This window comes from Myotis nattereri (assembly GCF_964212035.1).
Source record: "Myotis nattereri genome assembly, chromosome: 10".
Classification (NCBI taxonomy): Eukaryota; Metazoa; Chordata; class Mammalia; order Chiroptera; family Vespertilionidae; genus Myotis; species Myotis nattereri.
The window spans coordinates 38646042-38658230 of record NC_138085.1 but is presented as its reverse complement, the minus strand read 5'-3'; the positions used below and the strand labels follow the sequence as shown (position 1 = coordinate 38658230).

General features: G+C 45.0%; 1 protein-coding gene across 1 annotated transcript in view; it reads left to right on the top strand.

The window, feature by feature from the left end:
- Window positions 1–12189, top strand: part of HK2 (hexokinase 2) — a gene marked incomplete at its 5' end in the record, with an annotated part of 63083 nt that overhangs the window by 19680 nt on the left and 31214 nt on the right. The window contains 1 exon segment of the mRNA XM_081101538.1: window positions 529–691. Within this exon segment, the coding sequence (XP_080957664.1) occupies window positions 529–691 (163 nt within the window).

Below are 12189 nucleotides of genomic sequence, written 5' to 3'. Positions count from 1 at the left end.
CCAAGGAGTTTGGTTCTAATGGAAAGCCACTGAAAGATTTTAAGCAGGGGGAACAATAGCCAAGTCTGCTGGGGGTGGAAAGTGGATGGATGAGATAAAAGTAGAATTGGGGTTGTGTAAGTTCAGGCAAGAGGTGACGGCTGCTTGGCCTACATTGATAGGATTGGCATGACTGGCCTTGTGAGGTGTTTGTGGGGAAACAAGAAATGAGGGTCAGTAAAGAACTCCGGTTCAAGGGATGTCTTAGACATTAACATTCTATCTTTCTGAAAAGAATTCTGCTTTTCCCTAATAGGCCTTTCCTCCAGAAATAAAATTAAACCTATTTTTCTAATTTCAATTTTTAGTTCAGTTTTTTTTAAAATATGAAGTCCTAAAAAATAGACTCTGGTTAAATGGTCTTACATAAATAACCTGTTTATGACAGATTTTATTCTTTTGAAGGGCTGAGTGATGTTCTATGACATAGATGCCTACCGCACTTTATTTAACTTATAGGTGTCTATCCTTGTTTTCCCCTTTCTGCAGGTTGACCAGTATCTCTATCACATGCGTCTTTCTGATGAGACCCTTCTGGAGATCTCTAAGCGGTTTCGCAAGGAGATGGAGAAAGGGCTTGGAGCTACCACCCACCCCACTGCTTCAGTGAAAATGCTGCCCACCTTCGTGAGGTCTACTCCAGACGGGACAGGTACTGCCTGTGGGGCAGCGTGGTGGAGGGCATGGCTCTGGCTGCTCCATTGCTGGTGGGATATTTGGATGGCTTTGCTCAGGGACCTAAAGAACTGTATATCAGTGAAGGTTCTTTGGTTTGAGGCCTCAGAAATCAACACTGGCTAATTTAAGCATACAGGGAATTTTTTATTTTTTTAAATATATTTTATTGAATTTTTACAGAGAGGAAGGGAGAGGGATACAGAGTTAGAAACATTGATGAGAGAGAAACATCGATCAGCTGCCTCCTGCACACTCCCCACTGAGTATGTGCCCGCATCCAAGGCACATGCCCCCTTCCGGAATCGACCCTGGGACCCCTGAGTCCACAGGCCGACGCTTTATCCACTGAGCCAAACCGGTCAGGGCAAGCATACAGGGAATTTTAACGAAGTCTGTGGGACGGGTTAGTCAGGAAGACTGGGAAAGCAGGCAGCCTTGGCAGTTAAGGCAGAAGTATATCCTTGTCAGCCCATCCGGGGCCTCTCTGTCAGGCATTTGTTTCTCATTCGTGTGCTGAGAAAGGCTGTTTGGCTCAGTTTGTGATTTTATGCTCCTGCTGAGATTCTACTCAACGATGGTCACGAACAACAAACGTGCCTAAGATGGTCATGGCCATGGGCCACGCTATCTCTGGTCCACCTGACTGGCACATTCCAAAGTCTTGCTGGAGAAACAGCATGGTACAGATTGTCCTAGATTGTTCTTGAACTCCATGAAAATAGAGTATTACAAGTCTGAATAAAGCTAGGAGAATGTGAAGAGCCACAGTGCATATCAAGGTATTAAAGGCTCTGAACTTGTGCAATAAGAATCTGTCAAGCTTTGTTTAAGCCCCTTATTTGGATACAGAATTCCTGTTTCATGGTGCAGCACCCAGCAGATCGAATCAAACTGGACAAAAGGGCCATGGTGGATTGAAATTGGAAGGTGGGCTGGGGCTGGATCACAGAAGGCCTTGCATGCCTGCCTAAGACATTGAGCCTTTCCTCAGTCTGCACTGGGGAGTAGCTGAAAGGTTTTGAGGGATGGGAGAACTGTCCTGGTGTAGCAGGTAGCATCAGCAGTACATGCAGAGTGTGGGAGGGGTGAAGCAGCCGGTAGAGCACAGGACAGTGGCGCAGGTGGGATATGGCGGGCAGGGCTCAGAGAGGATTGAAAGTGATGCCAGGATGTTGGGCCCCACTGTCTGGGGATGGATGGCAGCATCCTCAGAGAAGAGAACAGAGCTAAGTTGTGTCACACAGATTGTTTCATTTAACCTCCATTTTAGAGATGAGGTATCTGTGGGGCCATGAAGGGTGAAGGGTGTGGGACAGCTACCCACTTCTAGAGGGTGGGAAAAAGAGCCCAAGGAGCAGCTGCCAGGGCAGTGGGAGAACCAGCAAGTCTGAATACTTGAGGGAGAAGATAGCCAAGAAGCTGGTCACTAGTGAGGCATTTGCAGAGAAGGCCTGAGGATGGGGGTGGGGAAGGGCGTAGGACAGGGCTTGCTCACACGCCACGTGCCTTCGGTATTTCCATCACATCCGTGTCCTTGAGGCTTATGTGCCTGAGAACCTCTAAAAGACCTAGTTTGTCTAACAAGACTTTGTACCTTTCTGTGATTACTAAAATAAGTATGTGTTTGCTAAGGCCTTGGGCCCAGCCTGGACCTGAGGGTGTGACCTTGTTCAGGACTGTTCTGTGTGTGTCTGAGCCCTTCAAAGAGCTCCTTGAGTGAGGGCCTCCCCTAGTTCTTGAGTATCCCTCATATGCCCTCGATATTGGCACGTTTTTGGTACCTGCCGCTCCCTCTGACTGGCGGCCACACCTGTTTCTATTGTTTCTATTTGACATTCTGATAAATTTACCTTCTTAAGACCAGAAACCTTGTCTTTATTTCAGGCATTAGCACTAAACCAGTACCCAGAATATTTACTAAATCTATAGTATGGGTAAGAGCTTTTCTGAACTCCTACGTGCATTAACTCATTTACTTTTCACTAGACCCTACAAGGAAGTAGATACCAGTTTTATCTATAATTTTTTCAGGTGAGGAATTTGAAGCTTCGATGATCAAATAACTCGCCTAAGGCCACAGAGCTAATGAGGGGCTGAGTCAGGGTTCAAACTCATCTATGCACCAGGTCAGGCATCAAGGCTGCACGTATCCATCCTGTATGTGAGCACAAGCAGAGAGCACAGCACATGCTCAGCTAAGATTTTTTAAAATGTATTTTTATTGATTTCAGAGTGTAAAGAGGGAAACTCCCGAATGCCCACCAGTTGAGTACTGGCCAATTAATGCAGAAAACAGCCCTCTGCAACCCATCCTAAAGCACGAGATAGATTTACTGTCTCTCTATCTGTAAAGTCATGTTTGTATGTGCATGTGCACAGGTGTATGAAGTTTCAAGCACATGTCCTGAAATATCAATGCTGGTTATCCTGGGATGTGAGGTTAGCAATAACTAATTAAGTTGAAAATGTGTGTACATGACAACTCAGCAATTCCACTTCCAACTATACCTTGAGCAAACTCCCATATGAACCCAAGGAGACACGTCCACGAATGCTCATAGCAATGATGCTTATAATGACAGCATTTTGGGAAAGTTTACGGAATATCCATGTGTTGCAGTCTATATAGCACCATACATAAATGAGCATATATAAAATGGGTACATCTAAAAAACAATGAGTGACACATTGTAGAAGAACGTGAACCTCATAGTAGTTGAATATCAACAAAGAAGAAAAAAAATCCCCCAGAGCAATGCTATCCATTGCTTATGGACATGCACACATAAGATTATTTAAACTGGGAAATGTCCACCAGATACATGATAGGGGCTGCCTCTGGAGAGCAATGGAACTGCGGAGGGCAGCATGAGACTATGTAATTGAAAGTGGTCCATATCAAGGTTTTCAGCCTTATGTTTTGTTAGTTGGGGCTGTGAGTTATGAAATGACAGCAAGGGCCAGAGACACTTCAATAGATAAAACCTATCAAACATGAAAATTCTGAAGAGCTCTCAAAGACCAAATAAAGTAGAAGTGCCTCTAGGACCATAACTGGGGCCAGAGCGGGATTTTCTCTACATACTCCATTAACAAAACATCTTCATTCATCTGTTTTATAGATTGGGGTCCTGTATTTTTAAAAATGAAAATTCTTGCCTGGCCAGCATGGCTCAGTGGTTGAGCATTGACCTATGAACGAGGAGGTCAGGGTTCGATTCCCGGTCAGGGCACATGCCCAGGTTGTGGGTTTGATTCCCGGTGTGGAGTGTGCAGGAGGCAGCCAATCAATGATTCTCTCTCATCATTAATGTTTCTATCTCTCTCTCCCTTCCTCTCTGAAATAAATGAAAATATTTAAAAACAGAAAAGAAAATTCTCTTTTGTTTATGGTTGGCCCAGGAAAGTGCTGAGAGGAGCAGAGCGTGTGGAACTGTTGCCTTTCTACCCCCTGGATGTAGCCACACAGCCCAGGGGGTCTTGCTGGGACATCTGTGTCCAGAGCCTGGGCCTCAGTCTGAGCTATGCTGCTGTGATCGGTGATTCTATCCCTCGAAGGCCAGAGGCCTTTGCTCAAGTGGTGTCTACCCCACACGGGCTTACTCAGAACCTTTCTCAGCCCATTCCTTTCAAGGATTTCTTTTTAAGTCTGGGGAATGAAACCTCGGATCTAAATCTCTGATCTAGAGGGGCCTAATCTTTAAATGAGTGGCTCTCTAAATTTTCTGAATTACATACTCACAGCCAGAAACATGTAGGTATAAATATTGATACACATTTCTGGGACCAATGTTTATTCTTGAATGTGATGCAGCCAGATCTCTTGCCTTCTATTCTTTAAAAAGTTGCTGATTACAACCCACAACATTGTTTTCAGCTTGCAGTTGGAAGGCCACTGCCTTCCGTGCTCCTCACCAGCTTTGTCCTAGACGGGCATCTGTAAAATTGGCTGCTGCTTGGTTCCAGGACAGTGTGTGGTGAGGGGTGAAGATCAGAATTCTAGGTTTCAATGGGGTTGAATTCAAGCTGCGTGCTGTAGAGCATTTCATTTATGCCCTGATTCTCCAATGTTCTTATTTATAAAAAGGAACCACCAGAGGGTTGGCTAAACCAAGAATTAATGGAGAACCAGATACGTGACCTTCTATAAACAATCCTGTGTAGCCACAACCCCCCACAGCAAGAGGCACGCCCAGCACCAGTTTTATGGAAAGAGGATCAGTGAGCCTCCCAGGGTCCTTTGGGAGGGAGCTGGTCAGAGGGTTCACCCTGTCACCAGAGGCCCCGCATTAGGAGTCTTGGCTTTCTTTTATACAGGTCTTAGCTGTCTAATGGTGATCGAAGTCCTGGGAGAAATGTCAGGAAGGTTCAGGCCAGTCATTTAAATGATGGAGACCGCCATTACACTGAAGAACAAGGAACCCCAAGCTATGGTTTGAGTTCTTGGTGGAAGGAAGAGAATGCCAGAAGCCTTGAGCCCTGTGGGGGCTGATTCTAAAATACCCATGCTTCATAGATGTATGGACTGCTCAGTGCGAATAAACATGGTTGGTGCAGATTAAAATGAAATATACAGCCCTCGTCAGTTTTGCTTAATGGTTAGAGCCCCAGACTGAAGGGTCGAGGGTTTGATTTCGCTCTAGAGCATGTACCTTGGTTGCAGGCTCCATCCCCAGTCAGGGTGTGTGCGGAGGCAACCAATCTATGTGTCTCTCTTACATCAGTGTTTCTCTCTGGGTGTTTCTCCCTCTCCCTTTATTTTCTCTAAAAAAAATCAGTGGGAAAATAAATATCCTCAGGTAAGGATTAACAACAACAACAAAACCCCCACGAAAAAACAAAAACAAACCCACAAATGAAATATACATAAACGGTCCAAGAATATCTTACTTAGATGACTGAATTTGGTGTCAGCCAGGCTATGCATATAAAAAATGCTCTCTATTCCCGCCCCCCACCATTCCCAAACATTTTCTTTTAATATATGTTTTATTGATCTTTTTACAGAGAGGAAGGGAGAGGGGTAGAGAGTTAGAAACATTGATGAGAGAGAAACATCAATCAGCTGCCTCCGGCACACTCCCTACTGGGGATGTGCCTGAAACCAAGGTACATGCCCTTGACCGGAATCGAACTTGGGACCCTTGAGTCCAACGCTCTAAACACTGAGCAAAACCGGTTAGCGCCCCAAACAGTTTTTAAAAGTTGAAGAACTGTGTGCTGAACATCCATACACAGGTCTATCTAGATTTTACATTGGCATTTACTAGCTTTGCTTTATCACATTTCTCCATCCTTCCATGTACCAGTCCGCTTTGCTTTCTTTGAGGCATTGCGAAGTAAATTGCAGTTCAAACCTAACACCTTAGCATGCACATAATTAACTAGAGTTCAGTATTTTCTCTTAGTGCAAAATTTAGTATCATCTGATGAATTGACATATACCCTCTTGTTTAATGCAGCCCCTATTAAGTAGAGGACATTACCATCAGCCCTGGAAGACCCCTCATGCCCCTTCCCACGCAACCTCTATGCTAGAAGCAAACACCATTTAAACTTGTTCATCTCTATTAGTTTTGCTTATTCTAGAACAGCGGTTCTCAACCTGTGGGTCGCGACCCCTTTGGCGGTTGAATGACCCTTTCACAGGGGTCGCCTAAGACCATCCTGCATATCAGATATTTACATTACGATTGATAACATTAGCAACATTACAGTTATGAAGTAGCAACGAAAATAATTGTATGGTTGGATCACACCATGAGGAACTGTATTTAAAGGGCCAGAAGGTTGAGAACCACTGTTCTAGAACATTCCATAACTACATTCCAAGCAGTATTTTGCCTTTATGCAAGGCTTCATGTACTCATTACAATGCAGGCTTTATCCACGTTGTGTGCATCAGTAGTTTGTTCCTTTTGGGGTGCAAATTCCATGGTATGATTGGAATCCTATATGACCTGAATATTGACTATTTTTGCCTAAAGCTTCTATAAACATTCTTGCATGAGAGTGTCCTCTTTGTGGATACATGTTTTCATTTTTGTGGGTAAACAATGAGGAGTGGAATTTCTGGGTCACAGAGTTCAAGGTATATTTAATTTACAAGAAACTTCCAGATCTTTTCCCAAAGTGGTCGAACCATTTTACAATCTCACCAATGATGTATGAGAGTTTCACTTGCCCCATATCACCAATATTTGTTGTCTGTAACCCCTCCCCCACCCCGCCCCGCCGCCCTTTGGCTTTTGGCAGTGCAGAGTTGAGTAAAGAAGGTGTTCATTTGTATTCGCCAGGAATCTCACCATCCTAACCTCTGTAGGCAGTCCTAGCCTAAGCTATGGCTATGTATGTGATTGTCGTGCCAGCCCCAACCATAGACCTGTCAGGGGCTCACCACATACATCACAGGAGACTGACAGTTTCATCTTAAAGAGGGAAATGCAGGAATAATTGGAACCATTTAATGAGCGCCCACCATGTCTGTGTTAGGCTGCTTACATAAATAATCTGTTTTACTCTCCATGCAAACCCTACAAGAGACACATTCCTAATTTAAGCATGAGGCAGCTATTGAGGGTTGGTGCCTGTGGCCAGTTAGTGGCAGAGTTGGGATTTAAGCTTTGGTAGTCCTGACTCCATGGCCATAGTCTATCTACATTGGTTCGTGGTGCTGAATAAGTTTCTAGAGCAAATCAGATGGTTATCTTTTTTTAAAGATCATAGATATAGGTTGGCTTTGTAGCATTATAATAAGAAGCTCAAGTACAACCCAACTGAAAATCTTTGAATAGTCCAACTGCATGTTCCCATTTAGAAATAAATTATTTTTTAGTGTCTCTATCACCCTTATCTTGACATTTAGACATAACAAATATCTTATGGGTAGAGTGAGATGAAGGTTTTGCTGTATTGATCATTTGACACTTCCCACTTCCCTGAATCATGAATTATTTTCACAGGTGAGTATATCTCCACCCTCTAGCCAGACTTAACCACTTAGAGAGCAGGGAACGATGATGGTGATGATGACAATGATGATAATGAAAAGTTGTAGGCTTTCTAAATGCCAGGTACTGTGGTAAGCAATGCATTTGAGCTATTTTATTAATTCTCACAGTGACCCAATGTTAAGCATTTTGAACCCCATTTTCTAGAAAAAGACTAAATTTAAAGAGATTAGGCAACTTGCCCAAAGTCATGTAGTGAGCAAGTGGAAGAGTTGGGATTTGAACCCAGCTAGCTGTGTGCCAAGCCTGGGCTTGGACATACCACTAGTGGTGCATTTTTAAAAAATATATTTTATTGATTTTTCACAGAGAGGAAGGGAGAAGGATAGAGAGCTAGAAACATCGATGAGAGAGAAACATCGATCAGCTGCCTCCTGCACACCCTCCACTGGGGATGTGCCCGCAACCAAGGCACATGCCCTTGACCGGAATCGAACCTGGGACCCTTCAATCTGCAGGCCGACGCTCTATCCACTGAGCCAAACCAGTGAGGGCTAGTGGTGCATTTTATGCTTATCTACCACCTCCCTCATGTCCAATGCTAACACAATGCATTACTTTTTTCTATTAGTAAGTCAGCCTCGCTGTTCAGTTCATTCAATAGAGACCCCTCTGAGGCTGGTCTTCTGTATGGCTGAGCTGCAATGTGTCCTGCCTCTGAAGAGGGAAAATTGGCCTGGGGAAGTAAGCTTACACAGGTGAAATGATTACAGAATGATATGGGCCATATAATGCAAGCACATGATATGATAAAGAAAGACTAGGCTCGTGATCGATTGCATGGAGGCTGGCAAATCCTGAAAGGAGCCCTTATCTTGGTTGCTCAGCATCGTATCAACAGCCAGGCAGTGGAGATAGAGCAATTGCACACATACAAGTTAATAAGTGGGTTTATATGGTGCCTACAATATAAACTGAGGATTGTGTTGATAAATGGCCTCCATATAGTAGTAGCTGGAGTTTATGAAACATTTACATGCACCAGGCATTGTGCCAAACACCTATGCCTTCTTTGCAATGAATCTTGACCAAAAACTTTGTATGTGTGTGTATGTTTCCCTGTGTCCTGGGTAGTGAAGTGGGGGAGGTGCTAGCTAGATGGGGGGGGGTTATTACTATCCCCTTTTAGCAGATGATGAAATCTGAGTATCAAATTTCTAATAATTTACCCTAATTATATGGTTAGTACATGTTCAAACAGGATTTGAACCCAGGTCTGCCTACGTGAAAATTTTAACACACTCAGCACCTACACAATATTGAAACATGATCATGTTTTAGTCCTTCAAAGGGTGGAGCTAATGTAGTACCTCTCTGTGACTGGCACATATTTTGAGCTTAAGAAACATTTCCTGATATAAAAGCACCAGGCAGGTGCATTCCAATGGTGTTCTGGATGCTTTTTTTTTTTTTTTCCGGGGGCGGGGGTGGGGTGGGGCGGGGGGGCGGGGGGCACTTACAATGTGTTTATGTACTCCAGGCCCCTTCCTTCCATCGGAGCAGCTCTATTTTTCCCTATCTCTGTGCATTTTGGCATTTGACATCCTGTTGCTTAAAATAGTTAGAAAACCAATGACGGAGAAGATCAGGTTTCCCCATTTCTTGACTGTGGCGGACACCAGCATTAACTGACTGTGTGATTTGATACCTTTAATAACATGGAGTTACTTTATTTCTGAACTATTGAATGGAGACCGGCCTTGTATTATAATGGAACCTTGGATTTTAAAAAGAGGCTGTCTATAAAAAGAGGCTGCCACATGTGGTCATGGCTGTGGTGGTCCCAGGCACCTGGGAAACATAGGCCTTAGAACCTGTGTCTGGCCAAGTTTGTTTTGCTGGATTACCTACTCAGGACCTGGGATTTATCTTTTTTATTCGGTTTTTTTTTTCTGTTGTTTTTTGTTGTTGTTGTTAGTCCTCACCCGAGGATATTGATTTTTAGAGAGAGAGAGATTGGTTGCTTCCCCCAGGCACCCCGACCAGGGCCAGGGATCAAGCCTGCAACCCAGGTTCGTGCCCTTAACCTGGAATCAAACCTGCTTCTACCCTTTGGTGCCCAGGCTGACACTCTAACCACTGAGCCTTGCTGGGGCTGGAGAGCTATTTTTTCAGTTCTCTTCATTGGAGTCCTTGCCGTATATTCTTAGAGCAGTCCACTGAGGTGTTCTAGCAGGCACTGGGAAGCAAAAAGACAAACAAGGCCTTCCTCAACCTAGAGGAAGATCAGAATGTTCAGCACAGTCACCTGGGGCCCCCGAACATTCCTGCTTTTGCAGGGGAGGCAGCACGAGGTCCCTTTTGGGGGCATTGAATTATTAGAAAGCTCTTCAGGAACTCGATGTGAAAGGATGGCTGTGTGTCTTTGACCTACCTCAAAGTTCAAGGCCGCATGCCTGGGGCAGTGGGTGCCGAGGAAGGGCTGATGCCCCAGTGGTTGGGTCTAACATGGCTCTCAGGTGACCAGCCATCCTGTTTTGCCCAGGACTCTCCTAGTTCTAGCACTGAAACTTCCATGTCAATCCTGGGCCCACCAGAGTGGTTGTCCACCCTACGTGGCCATGGAACCCAGGCCTTCAGCACTGCTCGGCTCTGCTAGATCGCAGCAGCCTCCTCACCAGCCCCTGGCTCTGGACCCGTCATCTGCAGTGCTACTGAGTCTGCTTGAAAACACAGATCTGACCCTCTGCCTAAAAACCAAAGTCCTTGCGTCCTGGCCGGGTGGCTCACTTGGTTGGAACATCGTTTGGTATTCCGAAAGGTTGCAGGGTTCAATCCCTGGACAGGAGGCAACCCATGGATGCTTCTTTGTCACATTGATGTTTACTCTCTGTCCCTTCCTCTTTCTAAAAAAATCAATAAACATATCCTTCAGTGAGGATTAAACACACACACACACACACACACACACACACACACACACTCACATTCACAAAAGCCTAAGTCCTCAGCATTGGCATTTACTGCCTTCTTGTAGCCGTGTTACAGGAGCCACCCTGGATGTGCCACTCCTTGAGCCTGCCATGGACTCCGATATATGTTTCCTTTTCTCTGACTGGCAACTTCATCCCCGTCCACTGAGACCTGGCTGCCTTGTGTTGCCTCCGGAGAAGCCTTCCTTATCCGAGCAGAAACAATCGTTCCTTCTGTAACACTCCTACCCCTGCAGTTGCCCAGCGCATCTCACTGGGTGCCTCCTTTCTCCCTGTTCAGTCAGGGAGTAGGCTGCACACAGCACCAGGCAGCTAAGAAGCTTTTAGTAACTGTCTTCAGTGCTCAGTGTCCAAATAACTGACCACAGAGTGGAAAGTATTTGGTTGGTAAATCCTAAAACAGATTCAGTGTTTGACTCGCAAATTAGTGATTTTAAAAACATTTTTTACATCAGTGGACCCCACTCTCAACATTAAGCAGAATGAAATCTTTTATGCTGAATGCCATTTGTAAGACAGTAGGGAAAAGGAATAAAACTGGAAGTGAGGAGGTGGGAGGTGAGTCTGTGCCTTCGTTGGCCATCCTTGACCCTCACCAAGGCAGACCTTGCCACCTTCAAGGACCCTGGAACTCTGGGAACACTGTGCAAGCCACTGGTTTCAAAGGAGGCTTCTGGAACTTGTGGTTCTGAAGAAGTCCATTTAGTCACCTGAAGAAGCCCCGGGGTGAGAGGCTGGGCTCTGGCTCCAACCTTAACCCGAGAGCCATGTTAGGTCCAACCATTGGGGCATCAGCCCTTCCTTGGGCACTGCCCCCTCTGAGCACAGTTGCCTTCCACAAAGGGGCACTGCCCCTTACAAATCCCAAACCAAGGTGAATCTGTTTGCAAGTCACTCTTAGAGTCCTGCCAGCCACACTGCTCCAAGTGCCTGATGAGAGGAACAGGTGGAGATCTATTTTAATTAGTGGCAAACACCTAATGATTGAAAATAGACCCTTTTGGAAAATTCAACTGGCCTTGCCCCTCACCCCTCAAAATTGCATGGACGTGGTCTGGTACCAAGCTACCTGTTAGTGTGATATTAATAATGCTGGTGTTGAGGCCTCCTCAGATACATTCCTGATGATGTATCAACTAAGATGACGGTGACTGTCATGTTCAGGCGGTTAGCCAAATGCCATCCGAGTCCTCCTCAGAGACAGGTGAGTTCCCAGGAGAAATCAAAAACCCTTTATCTTGCTGACCTGATGCATTTGGTAAGAGCCTCACTGAAAGGGGGCAAATGATAGGGAGTCCATGATGGGAAATCACTTAACAAGTATTAGTTTCTTGTCCATTAAAAACACCTGCATGTTGGGCTTTCAGTCAACTAATTCTCCCTCACACCTGCCTCTGTCATTAAAGCAACTAGCAACCTGAATCTTAACTGTTGGGCAATTTGATGGCAGGTGGGGTGACCTAATCTCTTATTGCCAGTTCCTCTTAACTGTGGGCCAGCGCCACTTCTTTAAGTTCTATTTTCTTTTA